Source organism: Emericellopsis atlantica (assembly GCF_019669845.1).
Source record: "Emericellopsis atlantica unplaced genomic scaffold F5Z01scaffold_7, whole genome shotgun sequence".
In the NCBI taxonomy this organism is placed as follows: domain Eukaryota; kingdom Fungi; phylum Ascomycota; class Sordariomycetes; order Hypocreales; family Bionectriaceae; genus Emericellopsis; species Emericellopsis atlantica.
Genome location: NW_025764709.1, coordinates 431,520 through 450,532, shown reverse-complemented (window position 1 = coordinate 450,532; position 19,013 = coordinate 431,520). Strand labels below are relative to the sequence as shown.

The following is a 19,013-nucleotide window of genomic DNA, read 5'->3' as shown; positions in this document are numbered from 1 at the left end:
TTGGTGACTTGCAGACAGACATGCACAGTTGTTAACTTGTTTGGGCCCTCGGGGGGGTCAGGAGATGCACAAAATGATGCATGGCGACCTGAAATCGGGTCGTTGGTCACGTCATGGTCACGTTGCAGTGTCAAAACGATGCGTTGGTCGACGGACAAGTAATCATTAGATCCTATCTTCACCAAGGCTCGCATCGCAGAGCTTATTTCTTGGAACTTCCTCCCTCCCTCCCAGGGGCAACCAGATCATCCGCCATGGCTTCTGCAGCTGCCTTCTTCAGACGTTCATTGTCTTCGTCGTTCTTATCCTTTGTCTTGTCTTTAGCAGTGTCCTTGGCATCCTTCTCGTCCTCGCTGTCTCCCAAGCTGAAGGGGTCGTTGTCACCAATCGGGCTCGGCTCAACTGTTGACAATGGCTGCCATTTGCTTGCCTTGACAGGCGGGTTGTCCTTTGGCGGCACCTTGGGTGACGTGTCGTACATGCTGATCTCTTCCGTCTCTTCCTTGAATCCCACTCTACGGCCATCATTCGGACGGGGCGACTTGGACGTCGGGCGAGGTGAGTGAGATGGTGGACGGTAAATGTTGCTCTGAGATCGGTTGGCGGGTGCTGCCATGTTAGCTCCTTGTCTCGTGCTGGCTCTATCTTGACATTGCTTACTACCATCCTGAGTGAAGCGCATGCCTGCGAAATCATCGCTGAGGACCTGGGGATCCGCGTCATAGTCACCGCTCCTACGGCTTGATTCCCCTGTGCGGTGGCCTGGACGCTGAGGTTGATCGTCAGACTCGTCAAACTGCTCTTCCAGACGCTTCTTCATCGTAGTAATCCAGCTGTTGACCTTGGTCTGCGTTTCGAAGAACCCCTGGCGCAGGTTATCGCGGATCTGGGGTAGGTCGTCCTCTATGAAACTGTACTCCTTGTCCTCCTCGCTCCCGCGTTCCTGGCGCTGTTGTCTGCTGCGACTGGAAGTGCGGTTTTCGTAAGCACCAACGTTGTCGAAGTGGTCAGCCAGTTGCCGTGCGTATAGTTCATCGGCCTCCAGCTGGGATATCTGCCGTCCGCCCTGAGGACGAGGGGGCTGTGGAGGGGGCGCCGCTGCCGCCTCCTCTGGGGGTTCCCTTGTGACTGCATCAGGGTCGGTCATCTCAAGCAAGGCGTTGAAAGCTGGTTCCACGCGCCCGCCACTTGCAGACAAGACAGCCTTGATAACGCCCATATCAATACTGGGGAAGGCTTCCTTGAGAGTTTGTTGGTTCTTTTGCGCTTCGGTCATTGGCCTCGGAGGCTTCGCTGGAGCCGGCTCTTCCTCGTCTGTGACGGTCGGCGCTGGAGGTGTTGCGACGGTGGAGGTGTTCGCAGCTGTATTCGTGGCGGTTGCCGCGCTGATGGAGGTAGTGTTGCCATCAGGGGAGAGCACGCCAGAGTCCTGTACATCGTCGTCATCCATCTCGAAAGGTCGAACTGTCGTGGGCGACTCGGCGCCGCCACTGTACGACTGTCGTTTGTTCGGCTAGGGGCAGCTGTTAGCATCTATGAGCCGGAGGATCGAGCTAGACAGCATCCTTACCGTTTCCGTTGGGCCAGCCATGATGAGCAGTCCAGGTCTCGATCTACAATATATGAGAGAACCGAAGACTGATAGAACGATTGTATTTGCTTCCGGATAAGAAGACTCGCGACCCTTGGGGTAAGCTTTGTTCTCGTAGCTCACTGATAGCGAGGGGTTGGGGGCCGGGGCAGCCACGTCGGCGATGACGTTTCTCCACATCCTTTGCTGCCTCAGCCACACCAGAAACTAGGCTGCCGCCACATTCACCATCGAAGTCGGGCTGTTTCTTTTGCCGACTTACCCTATTGAGCACGAATTGTTCGCATTACACTTTCCTTTCTGCTCATGAGCTCGGTTCAATGGTGGGTTAACGCTGAGGAAGCGCTATACATCATGAATTGAGAGTTCCTAGCTGGCATCTAGCTCACGGATCTGTCGTCAGCGTCTTGCCATACGCTTACATTGACCACAACCAAGAGCACGGCGCACTATGGCGGACTTTGAACCTGGATCTTCGTTCATACCTGCATTATATAAACCGCCAAGCCTTCTCCCAATCGCGCAGCATCGGGAAAGCCTGCAATATGCCATCGAGACTTTTCCCGTAACTGTAGTGATTGGGCAAACCGGATCAGGCAAGACGACGCAAATACCACAATTCCTGGATCAAGCTGGCTGGTGCTCTGATGGCAAGCTCATAGGTGTGACACAGGTAAGGCACATGAGCAATATGATACACATTCGCTGACGTTGTAGCCTCGCCGCGTCGCAGCCACAACCGTTGCCTTGCGCGTTGCTGAAGAACTGGGTTGCGAAATTGGCAAAGAAGTTGGGTACTCTATCCGGTTCGAGGACTTGACGTCTACGTCAACACGCATCAAATTCCTCACCGATGGACTTCTTATCAGAGAAGCGCTTGTCGACCCCTTGTTGACTCGGTACTCGGTCATTATGGTCGATGAAGCCCACGAGCGGTCCATCAGCACTGATGTCCTCCTTGGCCTGCTGAAGAAAATACGGAAAAGGCGGGCGGATCTACAAATCATCATCAGCAGCGCTACTCTTCAAGCTGAGGAGTTCCTACGTTTCTTCACACAAAGCGGCGACGACAAAAGCCAGCCTGCCAAAGAGGCAGTCAAGGAAGAGACTGGGACTATCATCAGTTTCGAGGGCCGAACATATCCCATCGACATTCTCTACCTTGACTCTCCCGCAGAGAACTACCTCGAGAAAACCATCGACGTAGTTTTGAGCATACATGAACAAGAAGGCTCTGGCGACATTCTCGTCTTCCTGACTGGTAGGGAAGAAATCGACCAGGCCGTACAAGCAATCTCTGAACGTTCTGCGACGGCAAACTCGCACTCAACTGGCCTGCAGCCTTTGCCTCTGTACGCAGGACTGTCGAGCGAGGAGCAGATGCTTGTTTTTGACAAAACTCCAGAGAACACCCGCAAAGTTGTGTTCGCGACCAACATCGCGGAAGCATCAGTTACCATAGAGGGCATCGTATTCGTGGTTGACTGCGGTTTTGTCAAGCAGAGAGCATACAACCCGAGGACTGGCATTGAAACGCTCACAGCGACACCAGTATCCAAGGCTTCCGCATCCCAGCGAGCGGGCAGAGCAGGCCGTACTAGGCCTGGAAAGTGCTTTCGCTTGTATACAGAGGACAGCTTCACGAACTTGCCTGAGGCCAATGTACCCGAGATACAGAGGTCAAATCTGGCACCTGTCGTACTTCAGCTGAAGGCCCTCGGAATTGATAACGTTGTGCGCTTCGACTTCTTCTCAGCGCCTCCATCGGACCTCGTGGCAAAGGCACTCGAGCTTCTTTATGCCTTGGGAGCACTGGATGAGTACGGGAAATTGACGCGACCCCTAGGCGCCCGGATGGCAGAGCTTGCAGTTGAGCCCATGATGGCAAAGACTCTGCTTGCGTCGCACAGCTTTGGGTGTACCAATGAGATCTTGACGATAGCGGCCATGACGAGTCTCGACGGCGCGGTATGGTTCCATCACGATGGCGAGAGGAAGAAGATGGAAACCTCGAGACGCAAATTTGCCGTGGAAGAAGGCGATCACCTCACTCTCCTTAATGCCTACCAGGCATTTGTCACGAAGGGAAAGAAAGAGACCAAGTTCTGCCACGAGAACCATCTCAACTACAAGTCGATGACGAGAGCCGTCAGCATCCGCAATCAACTTAAGCGCTACCTTGAGCGGTTCAACATCCCCGTGGACGATGCCATGACATTCGACCCTCAGGATCCAGCACGGCGCACACAGCAGGATCCCGCGCGCAAAGCGGAAAAGATTCGCCGATGCCTCACGTCAGGGTATTTCGCTCATGCTGCACGCATGCAGCCAGACGGCACGTTTCGCAATGTTGCTGGCGGTACCATCCTCCATGCCCATCCAAGTTCATTGATGTTCAATCGGAAAGCAGATTGGGTCATATTCCATGAGATCATGGAGACGGGGGACAAGACTTTTATCAAAGACATTACAAAGGTGGAGAAGGACTGGCTGTTTGAATATGCGCCCGAGTTCTACCAGCTATCTACGAAGTAGAGGTCCAGGCAGGAGAAGGATTGGAAAACATTATGCCATTGTACGTAGTAGTTATTTACTCGATACTATGCACATCGATCCTCTCAATGCTGTTCTTCATCGCCTGACCTCGAATTGACCTTTGTCATAAGAACGCCAGTCGCTTGAGCCGAACTTCATTTTCGAATGTCCCGCTTCCTGATGTGGCGTTGCTTTGCAGTGGCGAGCGTTTAATCTTCGATGCGATTCATATGAACATGGATGTTCCACCTTTCATCTCGGCGACGGGGCACGGCCAACGCAGGAGGCTGACGGGACCATCACCCGAAAAATCGAGCTTTCAAGGCTCCAAGGCCGAGACCTTGGCCGGGTTTTCAGTGAGCTTGTTGATCACTCTAATTACCTGAGCTTGTTCTGGCGAAACGGCAAGATAATGAGGCTAGCACGGATCCGGATAAGCGTCAGGGGTAAGCACAGTGTCTAATGCCGTCACGACTGTGGTGCAGAACTTGCGGAACCGCACATAGTCTGTACATACATTCCATAGTCTCTGCGGCTTTCATGCACTGTGCTGCGGCCTCCACCGACTAAAACCGCGTTCCTGCATGAAGCTCTAATCGGTCGCAGGTCCATGTCGTTGCGTTCCTCAGTCTCGGCGGCGTATGCAGCGGCTATTACCTGGTCGCGGTCTACGCATCTTCAGGGAGTCTTGGCGGCAAGGCACTTTCGAGGCATCAGGGACGTTTAACAACAGTTACGGACCTGGTTCAGCCATGGTCCTTTCACCGAAAGATGCCGCGTCCACCGACAGTCCAGGTGGAGGTGACAGCGCAAGCAGAGTGAGAGAGAGGCTGAGAGCAGTTTAGCCCCTGTCAAATTAAACCAGAAGGGGGCACCCCTGGCAATGTCGTGTGTTTATTGGCTGGTAGATTGCGAGGCCTTCCGCTTGGACTTCCAATGTACTTGCCTTCCTTCCCAGCCAGCCAAGGTCCACAGGTCACGGACCCGGTGCACCGCAAAGCAAAGAGGGTTAATTAATCGAGCCTGGACAACCATTTTACTGGTTGGGCTTGGTTGCGGGCGACTGGACTTGGCAGCTTCCCTCAGGAGCCACAGCTTCACATGGGGGCTCTCCAGCGGCGCGTGAGGCCTGCAGCTTGCTGGAACACGCCTGGGAAGGTGCATACTGGGCTCCCCAGACCCCTGCTCGGCTGCCGTCCACTCCAAAACGACTCCTAGTCTAGTCGCTCCTTCCCTCTCCCTCTTCCCACCTCCCATCGTGACCTTCACTCCCTCTCTCACGTCGCGGGTGCCGTTTGTTGTCGTTTCCTCGCCCTGTCACTCTTTTTGTCGTTACACTAAGGGTTATCTGCCAGCCAGAGCCTGCCGCTCCTTTTTTACTGCACCGCCCTTGGTATCAAGACGGTCAGCTCAGTCACTCATTTGATTGCTCCTGCATTCCTCGCAAACCGACGACATAATACTGCGATTAGCTGGTAGACCTTTTCATTCTCTCATAGGCTACTCGACGAATCTGCACCAACCCATCCTACTATTCACGAAAACGACCTCTCGGACGACTCTTGCGTACATCTTCTCGGAACGGCGAAACCAACACGATCCGTATCGATCAGTCGACTCAGTCTCTCACAGCAGAGCCTCGAACCACAGGCCGCTTACGCACACTCGGGCATGAACTGTGGACGACTGTCTACCGGAACCGAATCGACACGACTGCATTGACATCGAATCAGCGCGTGGGACACGGACTGAAAGATCACGCCTGTTCTTGAACACTCGCACCATCTTCGCCATGGTGCCGACAGGCGAGTATGGTACGACTGGGTATCGGATGGCCCCTCGCATCAACCTGCGTAGAAGCGAGGCGCGCCTGATGGCCCGGGCCAACGATGACGAGGCCAAGCCGTATTCCTTCAGCAACATGAAGGTACCTATTATTATTGCGGTAGTGTAAGTGAAGCTGGTTGTGTCAACCGTGGGATCCTAGCTGACCATGAGAGTGTTCCCATCGTGATTGGCATCTGCGTTTTCTTCTACCTACACCGAAAAAACGTCAAGAGACAAAGGGCAGAAGACGCAAATGACCCTACCAGAGGTCTCGACTTTGGCCTAGATGGCGAACCTACTCCCCTTGGGGGGAAGAAGAAGAAGCCTCGCCGGAGTATTCTCCTTGGTGGAGGAGCAGAGAAATCGATGCACAAGACAAACCAGCTTTCCATGGATATGAACCTTGACTCACCTTACCTCCTTCCGCCTCAACAGCATGGTTCCCAGGACTCAGTTCACACATTGACACGGAATTATCCCATCGAATATGATCCTTACCGGATGGTCAATAGCGAGTGCGGCGGCAGTATCAGGTCTTTCAACAAGGAAGGATCCATTCATGGAAGTAAGCGTGCCTCCGTCCTTACTGGCCGATCGGTCAAAGGAGCCACTCGGCAAGGGTCATTTCCCCGAACTCCATTGTCGCCTGGAGATGCTTCTCCCGTGGAGAAGGATCCATTCGCAACGCCTCCAGCAGCTCCTGAACCTACGCATCAAGGGCGCGCCACACCACAGCTCCAAGAACCCATCGTACCCGTCAAGCCAGTTGTGCCCGAAATTGGAACGATCCCCTACCCTGATGAGAAGGAACAGGGAGACCCGCATCGCATTCCCAGCATCCAAATGCCTCCGTCAACTGTTGCGAGGAGTCCCGAAGATCGTATCGCCAGCCCGCCACACAACTCCCTACAATTCGATCTAGCTGGTCCCGCCCAGCCCAACGCAATTGGCGTTGCGCATACTGGGGACAGCTCTGTGCCGACAAACCACGGGCTGGGTCTTAACCTGGACCTACCTCAGCCACTGTCACCCGTCAAGGATGAGCTGCATATGTCCGGCGCTGATGGCAACGCAGCCCCCGGACAGGCGATGACGCGCGATAGTCAAATGTCAAAGAGTGACTATGGCGATCACACCCAGCCCAACACACAGACCGGCGAATACTATGACGACTACGAGGACTTTGGTCGCGGCCGCGCACGCGTCTCTCGAATGGACCTCGAGGAGCAGCAGCAACAGGCCGGTCTCGGTGTTCCCCAGCAAGATAACAAACGCCTGTCCGTTGGATTCCGACCTCTGCCACCCGATGACGCGCTGGAGTCCGAGGACCCTGAGTACAGAGCGAACCGTATTCGTTCATTCTATAGGGAGTACTTTGACGACTCTGCTCCTGCGCCCCCCATGCCCAATGTCCCTGCCGAGTACAATGGAGGAGGAGCAGGAGCAGGAGGAGGTGCTCAGTACTATGAGGACTATGACGACCAATACATGGGTGAGGCCGCCTACTACGACCCCGACAGCAACGCCTTTGTGATGCCTTACGCGCAGCCCGTGCAGCGTCGCGCCATGACACCCCCCCCAAGCAACCGACGCGGGCCTCCTGGACCTGGACCCCGTGGCCCGCCCGGCCCTGGGCGTCATGGTCCCCGACCCCATGGACCTCACGGGTCTGTTGGTGGCATGAGCATGCAAGGCGGTCGTCCGCGGGCAGGCTCTGCTGCTTGGGGCTCTCGGGCTCCATCCTCGCTTGGCCCGCGCCCCGACTCCTCTGCCTCCGCCCGTGGTGGCCGGCCGCCGAAGAAGAACCTGCCGCCTCCATCGGCACTCAGTACCCTTCCGACCCCGTCGAAGCTGAGGGATGACAACTTTGCCATCTTCAATGCCGCTGATTTCGCGCCTCCAGAGTCATTCCAGTCGAGAGCGCGTGGCCGATCCCAGAGCCCGCTCGGCGAGAGGAGAGAGTACTCGCCATCCGTCGCTGCGGCCTCTCCGCTGGTGAGCTCGTACGACGAGCTTGCGGCCATGCCCAGCCCGCACATGCTCCGAAAGTCGACGACATTTACCAGTCTGGACTTTTTGCCGCCCAAGAAGTTTAAGGACAACGACAACCAGAGTGACGCGGGCAGCATCAGGAGCAACCGCAGTGGCATGTCCTCGACGGCCATGTCCGCCATCCGGTCGGGCGCAGGTCGTGTGAGCCGACTGCCTGGCGACACGGTGTTCACACAGCAAGCACTGGCGGGCGAGCTCAAGCCCCAATGGGGCATGCGGCCATGATGAGCTCCCAGTCGTCCGCAAGAATTGACTGTCTTTTTAGCAAAGCATTTGTCTGGCATAGCATGGGTCTTTGACCGGGAGGCATCTCGTCCAGCGGGTCGCCCGGTTCTGTTTTCACTTCAGGAGTAACCACGGTCATGATATTTTGACAAGAAATTTATATGTTTGTTTTAGAGGGAGTGGAGAATATTTTGCATATAGAAAGGCCCGACCTTGGATGGACTCCTGCTACGGAAGAGGGATCCAACAGAGACAAGTTACGTTGTCTGACGGCGGCGGTCGCTACGATCGCTTAATAGGCAGACATACGATACATAGTCGGTGATCAATATGTGTCCGGACGTAATCCGCCAGACACTTGCTTTACTTGGACTCTGAACACAAGTTCTGATCGACCCATTGAACTAACTGGTGATTGAATACTTCGTCGTAGGCTGTATTTTCCCCCACAGCATGTGATTCACAGCAGCACAGCCGGCCACTAATAAGATTTCTTTGTTAGCACCTTCCCAAAATAAGTAGAGAATACATCTTCTTGCTCTTCTGATATCTTGTTCATTATCATACCAAGCAAGGTCCTGTGGGTAATCATCTCCACCTCATCTACAACTTGAAGCTGAGGCCACAGCCGACACAGACCCAGACCCGACATCTCTGATCGATTACTTCCAGCATGCCGCGATCGATGCAGGATGGTTTAGGGTGGCAGCAGACACCATCCTATTTGCTGCCATTATGGACGCGGGACCCTTTAACCGGCGCGATTGAGAACGTATCCCGCCAACAGCTGAAGACGCCCCCTGGGGATCCCTGCACCGTCACCTTTCACGCAGAAGGTCTCTTTAATAAGGTTTACCTGGTTCATACCGCCGGACGCTCCTTTATCATGCGTGTCACCCTACCTGTCTACCCTTGCCACAAAACGCGCGCCGAAGTCGTTACCTTGAGATGGGTGCACGAGAACACCAGTGTCCCGGTGCCCAGGGTCTTTGGTTTTGACGACAGTAATGATAACGAGATCGGCTTCGAATGGATCTTGATGGAGTATATGGAGGGCACGCCGGCGCGGAAACGATGGCGCACTATGTCGATGGAGCAAAAGGTCGCGCTCACGAAGCGATTTGCATCATTCCAGTTCGAGTTGTCAGGTCTCGAGAAGCAGGAATCCGCATTCACAAGGATACGGACGCTGGAGTCGCCGGAAATAGACCTTCAAGTCGACTCCAAGGTCCACGAAGCCGCGGCCGCGCCTGGACGCCTGGTGTCACAAGAGTTCTTCATGGGCGATCGTCTTAGATACGACATTCCACGCGGACCCTTTCGATCGAGCCATGACTGGCTAAGGACCCTGTTGACTATTATCATACGGCATCAAACCTTGATTCTAGAGAAGTCTGAGGATGAAGATGACATGGAAGAAGCCGAAGGTATCCTGCCAGTAGCTCAGACTCTCCTGACTCTTCTTCCCCAGATTTTCCCTCCCGACTTGACCAGCTGGGAGTCGTCAGCTCTCTATCACCATGACCTCAATCTGAACAACATTCTACTTAACGAACAAGGTGAAGTTATAGCTGTGCTCGATTGGGAATGCGTTTCGGCACTGCCACTCTGGATGCTAAGTAGAGTGCCAACGTTCCTTGACGACCAACCGCGGGAAGAGGAGCCACAGCGGAACTCATATATGGACAAGACACCGGAGGAGGCTGCCGCAGAAGCGAAGAAGCGCAACGACCCAGATGACCTGGATAACGAGGGCAAGAACCAACTCTACTGGATTCACAAGATGGAGTATGAGAAGACCCAGCTACGGAAGGTCTGTAAAGCCAAAATGATGGAATTGTGTCCGGAATGGGCCGAGGAAAGCCCATTAAAGAACGACTTCTACGAAGCAGTCTCGCAATGCGATGGATTATGGTGGAGGAAGGCACGCGGATGGGCCGAATGTATGGAGAAGGGCGAGTCTGTACGCTTCAAGGACCTCTAGATAATAAGGGGTCACGGTCGCATCTCGTGATTCCCAAGAAGTGTGCGAGTTGGACGGCAGCCAGGGAACTGATCGATTCAAACGCGACGTGGTATTATGGGAAGAGGAAAATCAAGGCACGGGTCAATAGGTAATCATCCATTGCAGCCCTACCACTGCAGTGTCAGGGAAGAGACATGCAGGCCAATGGACTCGAGGAGTCGAGGGACCTTTGCGTGTCTGCGTCGCGACGGCCCTTTGCATGCAGGCCGTTTGAGTCTTAGCGTCCAACTTAGCCATCCTCCATAAGCCATAAAATGTTGCCGCCCCTTGATGGTGATGGCGAAATGGAAATCGACATCATACCTAATTATAGTGGGAGCGGTGGCAAAGCCTCAAGAGGACTGAGCCTCACTAAGAATAACGGCCCACTGGCTGGTTTACAGTTCAACTGAAGCGAAGCAAGTTGAGGCCAATGGAAGCGGCTCCCCATGATCCCGGGCAGCCCAAAGGCGCCAGACCAGATCTGGGCTCGGCTGCTCCACAGCCCTGTTTGTTCACTGGAGTCTGGCAGTGGCACTGCACTGACTGGCACTGGCACAGATTGGACTGGACTCCAGTCTCCATGTCAGTCCAGTCGTCCAGTCGCTCGCTGCCGCTGTCCCTCAATCCATGTCTGTGACAACCTCAGATCCAATCTCGCCAACTTACGACGCGCTCGAGCACCTCGACCCCTCACAGAACGACCGGTACACGCAAATTGATCACGTAGGTTGGCATCGCTGCCGTTTCCTATCCGCCTCTACCCGCCCATCGCTGTGAACTCAATTCTCACGCGGCGTCCTTTCCCAAGCCCCAACCGTCCATCCATCCATCCATCAAGGCTTTCCAACAAATTCCCATCCTCAGGGGCCACCAGCAAAACTCGCCGGCGATCTTGTATCCGACATCCACATCTCTTCCCTTCATTCTTTTTGTCCACCAACGCTCTCTTCGCCCACCCAAGACAAACGCTCGGCGCGCCAATTACTGACATTGCACGCTCAGTCTTTCAGTCTCCGTCTACGTACTGATCATTGATCGCGTGCTGCGACTCACCTTGTCGCCATGTCGACCTCGTCGGTCAACAATCCCGCGCAGCCGCAGACGTCCAACGACCCAAGCGAGAACCCTCAGCCAGAAACATCCCAAACGAATGGCAGCCAAGACGGTGGCGGTGATGCCCCAACGACAGTATCGCAGCCCCCGCCTGCGGAGACAACAACAGAGCAACCACCGCCAGACACAAGCACGACTGTGAGCGAACCACCGCCAGCAGAGACGACGACGACCACGGCGAATGAGCCTAGCACCACCACGACTGTCGCGGAGCCCACTACCACTACCACAGAGCAAAAACCCACGACCACGACGGAGGAGGCCCCTTCCACCACCACAACCACTACAGAGGAGGACACATCGTCCCCTACCGAGCAGCAGTCTACCACAACGGAGCAAACCACCACCGAAGTGGTCGTGACCACAGACGAGGCAGGCAGCACCGCAACAAGCATCGTCACCCGGACGAGGACGCGCGAGGTCCCCGTTGGTGACACAACGACCACAAGTAAACCTACCACCGACCCCACGCCCATCAACCCCGGCAGCGGCAGCGGCTCGGGAGGTCTCGACTCGGGCGCCAAGATTGCCATTGGCGTCGTCGTCCCCATCGCCTCCATCGCCATCCTCGCCCTGGTCGCCCTCTTCTTCTGGAAGAAGCGCAAGGCGAGGCACGCGGCCGCAGAGGAGCGTAGGAAGGAGGTCGAGGACTACTCATACAACCCCAACGCCGACCCGACCATCCCCAATGTCGGCGGTATGGGCGCCATGGGAGGCGTCGCCGACGGAGGCCACGAGATGAGGGAGGATTCGTCAGGGTACCGCGGCTGGGGGACGACCGTGGCCGGATCATCGACGGGTCGCAAGGCTTCCACGACCATGTCGGGCGGTGGCCTCGCCTACTCCGATCCCGCGTCCCCCACGCAGCAGCACGCCTCGCTCGCGCGCGGTGACGAGGTCTACTCCCCCGAGGGCGAGATCCTCGGCGCCATGGGTCCCGCGGCTGCCAACAACCGCGGAAACGGCGTCAACCGAGGGCCCTCCAACGCCTCGTCCTCGTACAGCGCCGCCAACCGCTCCGACAACTCGGACGGCAACTTGTCCTACGGACACGGACCCGGGTACTACGACCAGGCGGCGCACAACCCGTACGACCTACCTGGTGCAGGTGCCCCTAATGAGCTGTCCGCCGCGCCCATTATTAAGGATAATCCGGCCCGGCGGAACACGCGCATCGAGAACCCAGCACACTATCCGCAACAGAGTGCTGGTATCTCGCAGAACTTTTGATTGAACAGGAGAGTGGATTTTTCTTCGAATTGCCGCACAAAAACAAGGAGTGGCGTTAGGGGGGTTCGGCGGATCTGCTCTTTGCTTGCTTCACACTGGGTTTGATTTCCGACAAGATGACTGCTCTTCTTTTCAAAGACAAAACAGTTTCATTGCTATCTCTTCGCCTTCTCGCCCATCACTTGCCTCTATACATATATAATATCACCCTCGCCACGGGGACGAGAAAGGATGGATCTTGAAATACGAGGGAGGATTCGGGGGAAAAGGCACACAACAACATACACTGGCTCTGGTCTGGCCACGCTGATATTTTCCTACTTGTCTAGAAATGTGAGGGATGGCATAGCGTTGTGTTCTGGTGTTGAATTCAAGTTTGTAGAGACTGCTCGTCGTCACTTCTGCTCTCCCATGTAAAGTGAAAGCGGCACATGTATGGATGCTACACATCGCCCATCAATAATAATGAAAGACTCAATTGACCAACAGAGTACCCTAATTACACCAGCAGCGTCCCGTTGTTGACCAGCCTGGTCAGAAATACGTCGTCTGCGCAAAGAATGACCGCCAGTAATTCCAGTTTACGGCGCCTCGTGACACCACGCTCAAAACACAGATTGACATGTGAAGAAAAAAGAAAGGTTCGCAACGAATGACAAGGGCTTCCATCATAGATGAGCCATGCGCGCCTATCGAGGCGACAGCCCCTATGCCCTGATGGACAGTGTGGCTTGCTCTCTAGCACGCCTCTTCTCCGCCCATTCACGACTTGCTGCCCTCGAACGCTCCGCAGCCTGTGCCCGAGCGAGTTTTGTCGCCATCTCTCGCTCGTGCTTCTCCCGCTCGCGTTCGTAACGATAGCTGTTGTCTCGAATCCAGATCTCCCGCGCACGAGCGCGTTGAGAGGCGGCATCTTCCTGTGAGACTGAGCTGCGTTTGTCGCTGACGCTAGTCGCAACCGACGTGCCCCGGCTCGCAGCATCAGCGGCGATGGCATCAGATGTACGCCCGCGATAGCCAGGCGAAGTTGTTGTGATGGTAGTTGCTGCCGTGCGGCTTAAGGAGGCGGACGTCGACAAGCGCTTACCTTGAACGTCCTTTGAATTCGCATCTGGGGATGGTCTGCTCTCGCGCGTGCGGCTCGCAATAGTACTGTTACGAGGAAGAGTGGTCGATGCCATGCTAAGCCTGACAGGGCGGGCTTTGAACTCGCGTCTCTTTCGTTCTTCCTCTTCTTCGGCGCGAAGTCTGGCCTCCCGCTCCTCCCGCTTTCGACGAGAGATGGCTTCTCCTGGAAGCTCAAAGGTGGGCTTCGGTAGCATGCGGCTGAGACGAGGCTTGGGTGGAGTAGCGGCAGCCTTCTCCGCCTCGGCCTGTTGAGCCTTGCGTGCTTCGCGTGCCTCGCGCTGCTCCCGCAAGCGGCGCGAAACAGCCTCGCCTGGCAGCTCAAAATTCGGGACCGTGGCTGGCTTTGAGGGCTTGCCTGTCGCATCTTTGGGGTCACGCAGACGCGTGAGCGTAGACTTGGACCTTGTAAGCGTTGTTGCACCCGATCCTTTGTGCTGGGCTTCCGCGGAGGTTTCTTCAGCTCGCATTGTGAGTGAATTGACTCTCCGGGGCGATGGTCGAGTCTTCTCGCTAGGCTTGACTCGCATCGTGGCAGCCTGACCCGGCGCGATGCTCACACGCTTGCTCGCAGAAGATTTCGCAGGCCTATTCAGGCTTACTGTACCCTGCTGATCGTTATCTCGATGACGAGGGCTGGTGGCAAGGCGCATGGCCTCAAGCTGTTCTTCGAGTTTATCAATCTCTTCCAAAGAGTCTTCAATGCGTTGGCTGCTCGCCGGACGATCTGCTGGAAAGGTTGTGCTGCCCGCTACACTTTCATCAGAGCGCAATGTCGATGATTCTTCCTCGGTGACCTCCACAATCTTGGGGACGGTGAACATGTCCTTCAACGCAGCTGGCCGGGCAGGCTGCTGCCGGGCCAGGACTGAGAGCACCTGATCCTCCATGCTGAGATCCTCACTGACATAAGCAAGCTCTTGAGCTTCATTCAATGGCGATGCCACAAAGTAGAAGCTGTCTGTCTTCTGGCCCACAAAGTTACACCCATACGCCTTTTGTTCGCTGGCGGAAGTGACGATTACCCAGTCGAACTTAGCTCCGTGCTGTAGTCGGTTCACTTGGCGCTCGATCAATGAATCAGCTGCTGTTTCGATACCAATGTAGCTTCCAATGTCGGTCACTATATGGGAAACTTTAGCAGACTCTCTTGAGGTTCAAAGGCTACCCACCTGTGGCATTCGTGCCGCCGGTCAACTCGCGCTTGTGAGTTAAATGAGAGCACTCGGAGGAGACCTGTTCGTCGCTCCACCTGACGTGATTCTTGTGTTCGTGGTAACCAAGCAGAAGCTCCAATTCATCGGTGTCGTTGGAGGATCGCTCTCGAGCTAAGCGAGGAGGCTTGCGCTCCAAAACTTCGTTGGCGCGTGCAGTCCCAATACTCTGGCGGCTGTTTGGCTGGGTTTGCAGAGATTCTTGCTCAGCGGTAGACTCGTGGTTTCTCTCTCCTTCACTCAACGCGGCAGCGTGGCTGTCATCGAGGTACTGACCCTCATCGACGAGGACTCGAAAGGTGCCGCCGTGGGAGAAGTGGGCGCTACTGTTGGTGATCGAGCTCTCCATCATTTCAGCGAGACCCTGGGAGACGGGCAGCGGAGGAAATGGAGCCAATTTCGGGATGTGACAGGGGTGTCGAGCAACTGGCGCCGCGGTTCCCGAGTCCACAGGATACCTGGACTCTGGATGAGTTGTGCAGATGATGTGGGAGACACCCTGCGAGATGTTGCTGAAAGTGATAAATGTTTAGTGAAGATGATGGGATATCCCACAAGTCAAGCAGAGAGAGGAGGTGGTGGACTCGTGTGTTTACATTGTGATTGCTCTGTTTGGGTTTCCCTCGCTTGGTCCTGCCTCCGTTGTGCGACCTCATCTCTCCCCCAGCTCGCTCGATGCAGCTGCACAAAGGTGCATAACAACTGGCATCTTGCGTTCTGCACAGATTGCACGGGCAGGGTCGACGGGCGCATCGCGTTGGCAGGAATCGAGCGCGTCGCGCAGGCTGACTAAGCCTTCAAGTGACCATGAGTTCAAGAAACACTGTCAGAAGACGCTGTTCAGACGCAAGACTTAATTAACGAGTCTATTGTGAACCTTTTGAGTGTTACTTTGGTGCGGGTTTCAACAAGGGTAGAGACGATACGTACTGCTTGATGTTTGGTCTGTATGCGTGGATTGTTCTTTCGAGCGTGCGGATCCTTCAGCCTCGAAGCTTCGTTGCCGTATGGGAGAGTCTCCAGCCTCGGGCATGCGCTACCTGCTCACAGTCGAGTCTCCCTCCGCAGCTTCAGCTTCCAATGCTTCGGCTTGCGCCTGCACCACCGGAGCATGTTCAGTTGGGATGCGCACAAGTGTCTGAGGCAGTGCTACCGCGGCATCATCTGTGGTCTCGTCCGATGGCACTCCCGTCTGCCCAGGCATCTTGGTGGCTTTAGCTAAGTAGATATTATCAGCTTCAGTGGTGCCAGAAAGATTGGACTTCGTTACATGATGCCATGTTGATTGCGCGAAGCACATTGTGCCAGTTACCCATAACGGTGGCAATAGCTGTGTCTGTTAGTGCCTGCTCATTAACAAACGTGATGCACTCACCTTCTGTGCCATCTGAAAGAGTCGAAAGCTTCTGCTCCAAGTTCTCCATCTGTGTCGCGACTGCTCCGCTGAGTTCCTGGAGTTCCTTCAAGTGCGCGAGCTCAGCCTTCTTCTCCTCAATACGGGCGAGCAGTGCGGGTGATTGAGCTGACGAGCCAGCAGCACTGGGTGCTCGCATGTGAGAAGACAGCGAGCGTGTCGGGTACGACATTTTGCTTCCCAGTTGTCGTTTGGATGTTCACCATGTTTCGCACTCATGTTGAGCTTCAATGCCAGTGGGTGCCAGCCTGAGAAGCCTGTGGTGGGGTGCACTCGGTGAGCGAGGAGGGGCGTTGCCTGGCCGACGCTCTTGGTGGTTGAGCAGAAGCTACGCTAACCGCATCCAGCACCGGTAAATATTTCGCGACATCATACCTTAATACCTTACCATGCGCCATTGCAACTTCATGTCTGACTGTCTACCTGCAGCATACGACATCACCGACCTTCCTCCTCGCCATTTGCAGCCTCAGTCTCGACCCAGTGCTGGCTGACGCGTCGGTTGTGATTGTTCAACCCATCCGCCTGCCTCGAGCATTCTTTCCGTCGACCGACTATGAGCCATGGCCCGTCTCAATGAAGTCGGACCCATGTCCGCAGAGGCTGTTGAGATCCGTATGTCCAACCGCGGCAGCCGACGAGGGACCGTGCCGGCTAACTCTTTCTCAGTTCGTAGGAAAATGATGCGCCAGAACCGCGACTTGGCCCGGTCAAATAATGTCAGAGCGCAACGAGTGCGAGAACTAGAGATGGAGAATGCAGAGCTTCTACAGGACAACGACGGCCTGCGGCAGCGAATCCGAGAACTAGAGCGACAGGCAGAGGACTCCGAAGCACGACGGGTCACAGATCACGCTATGGTCATCAAGGCGAAACTCGAAGCACAGCTCGCCGATCTTGGAAACATGATTTCAGAGCTAGGCTCAGACCCGCCGCGAAAGAGGCGCTCTCCTGGAACGACGCACGCTGTCGGTCGACGAACCAGTTTCAGCTACACCAGGCCAAGCCCTTCACAACGTCGACTTAGAGAAGTCGCACGCGACGTTGAGGAACTGGGTCACATATCTGAACACAAGATGTCGGGTCGTAGGTCTATGAAGTAAGCATTCATCCGACTGACCATGCTGGACTTTGCTGATCACTCATTAGCCCGGAGCAGATTATGGCCCTCAGAACGGAAGCAGACTGTTGCGATCCGTCAGAATCGCCGGAACTGGGCCCGCCACCAACATCTGACTTCATTAGAGGCGAGCCGTTCAGAGACGATATGCCCCAAGACACGCCGACGAAAGGAACGCCGAGTCCTAGAGGGATACTACAGCCAATCGTTGCTCGGTCGCCATCGCCATCGCCGCGGAAAAGGATGAATCCGTCCGCGTTTGAGTCAAGCGCATCTCCTCCCACATCGGGCGTGAAACGGAAATTTGCATCGCAGCTCGAACCCATTGACCTGAAGCTTATGCCTGTGCCTATGCCTCAGGCACGAGAAGGCCAGAATGAAGACTCTCTACCCCAAAGCGTCGCCAGCAAGCAGCCCATTCAGGAGAAGACACAAATCAAACCGCTCAAAGAACTCTCCTCGACCAGGAAGGGACCACAACCAGTGTTGTCTGCAGGCAGGAGGCCTCTTGGAGCAAAGAGCACAAACGACGATGTGGCGTCACCCAAGAAGAGGTCGAGGATGGCACCAGTCGACGACGTTTCTGCAGCCAAAGCGAACATCAACAAGGCGAAGAAAGGACCCGGCCGCCTCAAGGCCAAGCCAATCACCCAAGCACCTCCCGTCGTTGAGGTCAAAATCGAACCGCAATCAGACGACGAAATCATCGACGACGAGCTGCCAAAGGCGGATGTAGCTCCTGCACCGATACAGAAGCCATGTGATCTAGGAGCTCCTCTCGTGGAGCCAGAGCTACTCGCACCCAATTCTCCGGATTCGGTTCCCGCAGTTGACACCACACGAGGTGATACGCCACCGCCAGCTGATATCAATTCGCAAGGAGAAGCGTCGCGGCCAAGCAGACGCAGGGGAAGCGTTGTGAGCTACGCAGAGCCAAATTTAAGAGACAAGATGCGTCGTCCAGGAAAGCAACTCGTGGATGCGGTCACCTCGCGCCGGTCAAGCCAACAAGAGATCTTGATAACCCAGGAGCACGTGAAAGTCAAGCGCGGGTCAACAGAGGCTGAAGCACTTCCCGACAGCTCCTCGATCAGTGCCAAGAACCTGCGAGCACCTGCAAGCCCGACTTTACGTGAGACCTCGCCAGCAGCCGAACTTCCGAGCTCGGTTGCTACCGAACGGCGCAAGCGTCCCTCAGCTTCCATGTTCAAGCTCGCGCTCGATGACGAGGATGATGAAGCAACCAAGGGAGGTAGCAATGACAGCAATCCTACATCCGACTCGGATGTGTACGACATGACAATGTCGCCCCAGCCAGCTAGAGCCAAGCGAAAGGGGGCAAATCGGGGAACCAAGGGTACACGGCGCTTCTCGAGTGCGACTGGAAGTGACGATGAGAACATTGTATCCCATGAACGCAGCACATCGCGCCGCAGAAGCATGATGGTGTAAGGCTGTAACTATGTTGGGACTCGACAGACCATGGTTGGAATGGAGGCGTTTTGGATTGGATAAAATGAGTTTCATATACCAAGCGGGCAGAGCACTGATGATTGAAT

General features: G+C 55.4%; 8 protein-coding genes across 8 annotated transcripts; 5 read left to right on the top strand and 3 right to left on the bottom strand.

The window, feature by feature from the left end:
- Positions 1-202: 202 nt before the first annotated feature.
- On the bottom strand, positions 203-1,771 carry F5Z01DRAFT_634648 (CUE domain protein; the record flags this gene model as incomplete). Its single annotated transcript, XM_046262078.1, has 2 exons — positions 203-1,513; positions 1,571-1,771. 2 exons carry the CDS (start codon positions 1,769-1,771, stop codon positions 203-205), a joined length of 1,512 nt encoding a protein of 503 aa, XP_046120252.1.
- A 271-nt stretch (positions 1,772-2,042) lies between these two features.
- F5Z01DRAFT_618338 (P-loop containing nucleoside triphosphate hydrolase protein) lies at positions 2,043-4,126 on the top strand (the record flags this gene model as incomplete). Its single annotated transcript, XM_046261029.1, has 2 exons — positions 2,043-2,264; positions 2,309-4,126. 2 exons carry the CDS (start codon positions 2,043-2,045, stop codon positions 4,124-4,126), a joined length of 2,040 nt encoding a protein of 679 aa, XP_046120251.1.
- A 1,792-nt stretch (positions 4,127-5,918) lies between these two features.
- F5Z01DRAFT_672320 (uncharacterized protein) lies at positions 5,919-8,230 on the top strand (the record flags this gene model as incomplete). The annotated part of the gene is made up of 2 exons (XM_046264799.1): positions 5,919-6,076; positions 6,127-8,230. 2 exons carry the CDS (start codon positions 5,919-5,921, stop codon positions 8,228-8,230), a joined length of 2,262 nt encoding a protein of 753 aa, XP_046120250.1.
- A 673-nt stretch (positions 8,231-8,903) lies between these two features.
- F5Z01DRAFT_698245 (phosphotransferase enzyme family-domain-containing protein) lies at positions 8,904-10,593 on the top strand (the record flags this gene model as incomplete). The annotated part of the gene is made up of 2 exons (XM_046266347.1): positions 8,904-9,164; positions 9,249-10,593. The coding sequence occupies 2 exons, from the start codon at positions 8,904-8,906 to the stop codon at positions 10,212-10,214; spliced, it is 1,227 nt and encodes a 408-aa protein (XP_046120249.1). The 3' UTR covers positions 10,215-10,593.
- A 494-nt stretch (positions 10,594-11,087) lies between these two features.
- Positions 11,088-12,683, top strand: F5Z01DRAFT_505351 (uncharacterized protein). The gene has a single exon (XM_046260311.1). The coding sequence runs from the start codon at positions 11,301-11,303 to the stop codon at positions 12,579-12,581; it is 1,281 nt and encodes a 426-aa protein (XP_046120248.1). The 5' UTR covers positions 11,088-11,300; the 3' UTR covers positions 12,582-12,683.
- Positions 12,684-13,159: 476 nt separating this feature from the next.
- F5Z01DRAFT_505526 (uncharacterized protein) lies at positions 13,160-15,138 on the bottom strand. The gene is made up of 2 exons (XM_046260313.1): positions 14,875-15,138; positions 13,160-14,829 (listed from the first exon to the last, which is right to left on the bottom strand). The coding sequence occupies exons 1-2, from the start codon at positions 14,885-14,887 to the stop codon at positions 13,289-13,291; spliced, it is 1,554 nt and encodes a 517-aa protein (XP_046120247.1). The 5' UTR covers positions 14,888-15,138; the 3' UTR covers positions 13,160-13,288.
- Positions 15,139-15,810: 672 nt separating this feature from the next.
- F5Z01DRAFT_505436 (DASH complex subunit Dad2-domain-containing protein) lies at positions 15,811-16,693 on the bottom strand. The gene is made up of 3 exons (XM_046260312.1): positions 16,296-16,693; positions 16,191-16,250; positions 15,811-16,132 (listed from the first exon to the last, which is right to left on the bottom strand). Exons 1-3 carry the CDS (start codon positions 16,504-16,506, stop codon positions 15,957-15,959), a joined length of 447 nt encoding a protein of 148 aa, XP_046120246.1. The 5' UTR covers positions 16,507-16,693; the 3' UTR covers positions 15,811-15,956.
- Positions 16,694-16,951: 258 nt separating this feature from the next.
- F5Z01DRAFT_634642 (uncharacterized protein) lies at positions 16,952-18,906 on the top strand (the record flags this gene model as incomplete). The annotated part of the gene is made up of 2 exons (XM_046262077.1): positions 16,952-17,433; positions 17,484-18,906. The coding sequence occupies 2 exons, from the start codon at positions 16,952-16,954 to the stop codon at positions 18,904-18,906; spliced, it is 1,905 nt and encodes a 634-aa protein (XP_046120245.1).
- Between the last annotated feature and the right edge of the window lie 107 nt (positions 18,907-19,013).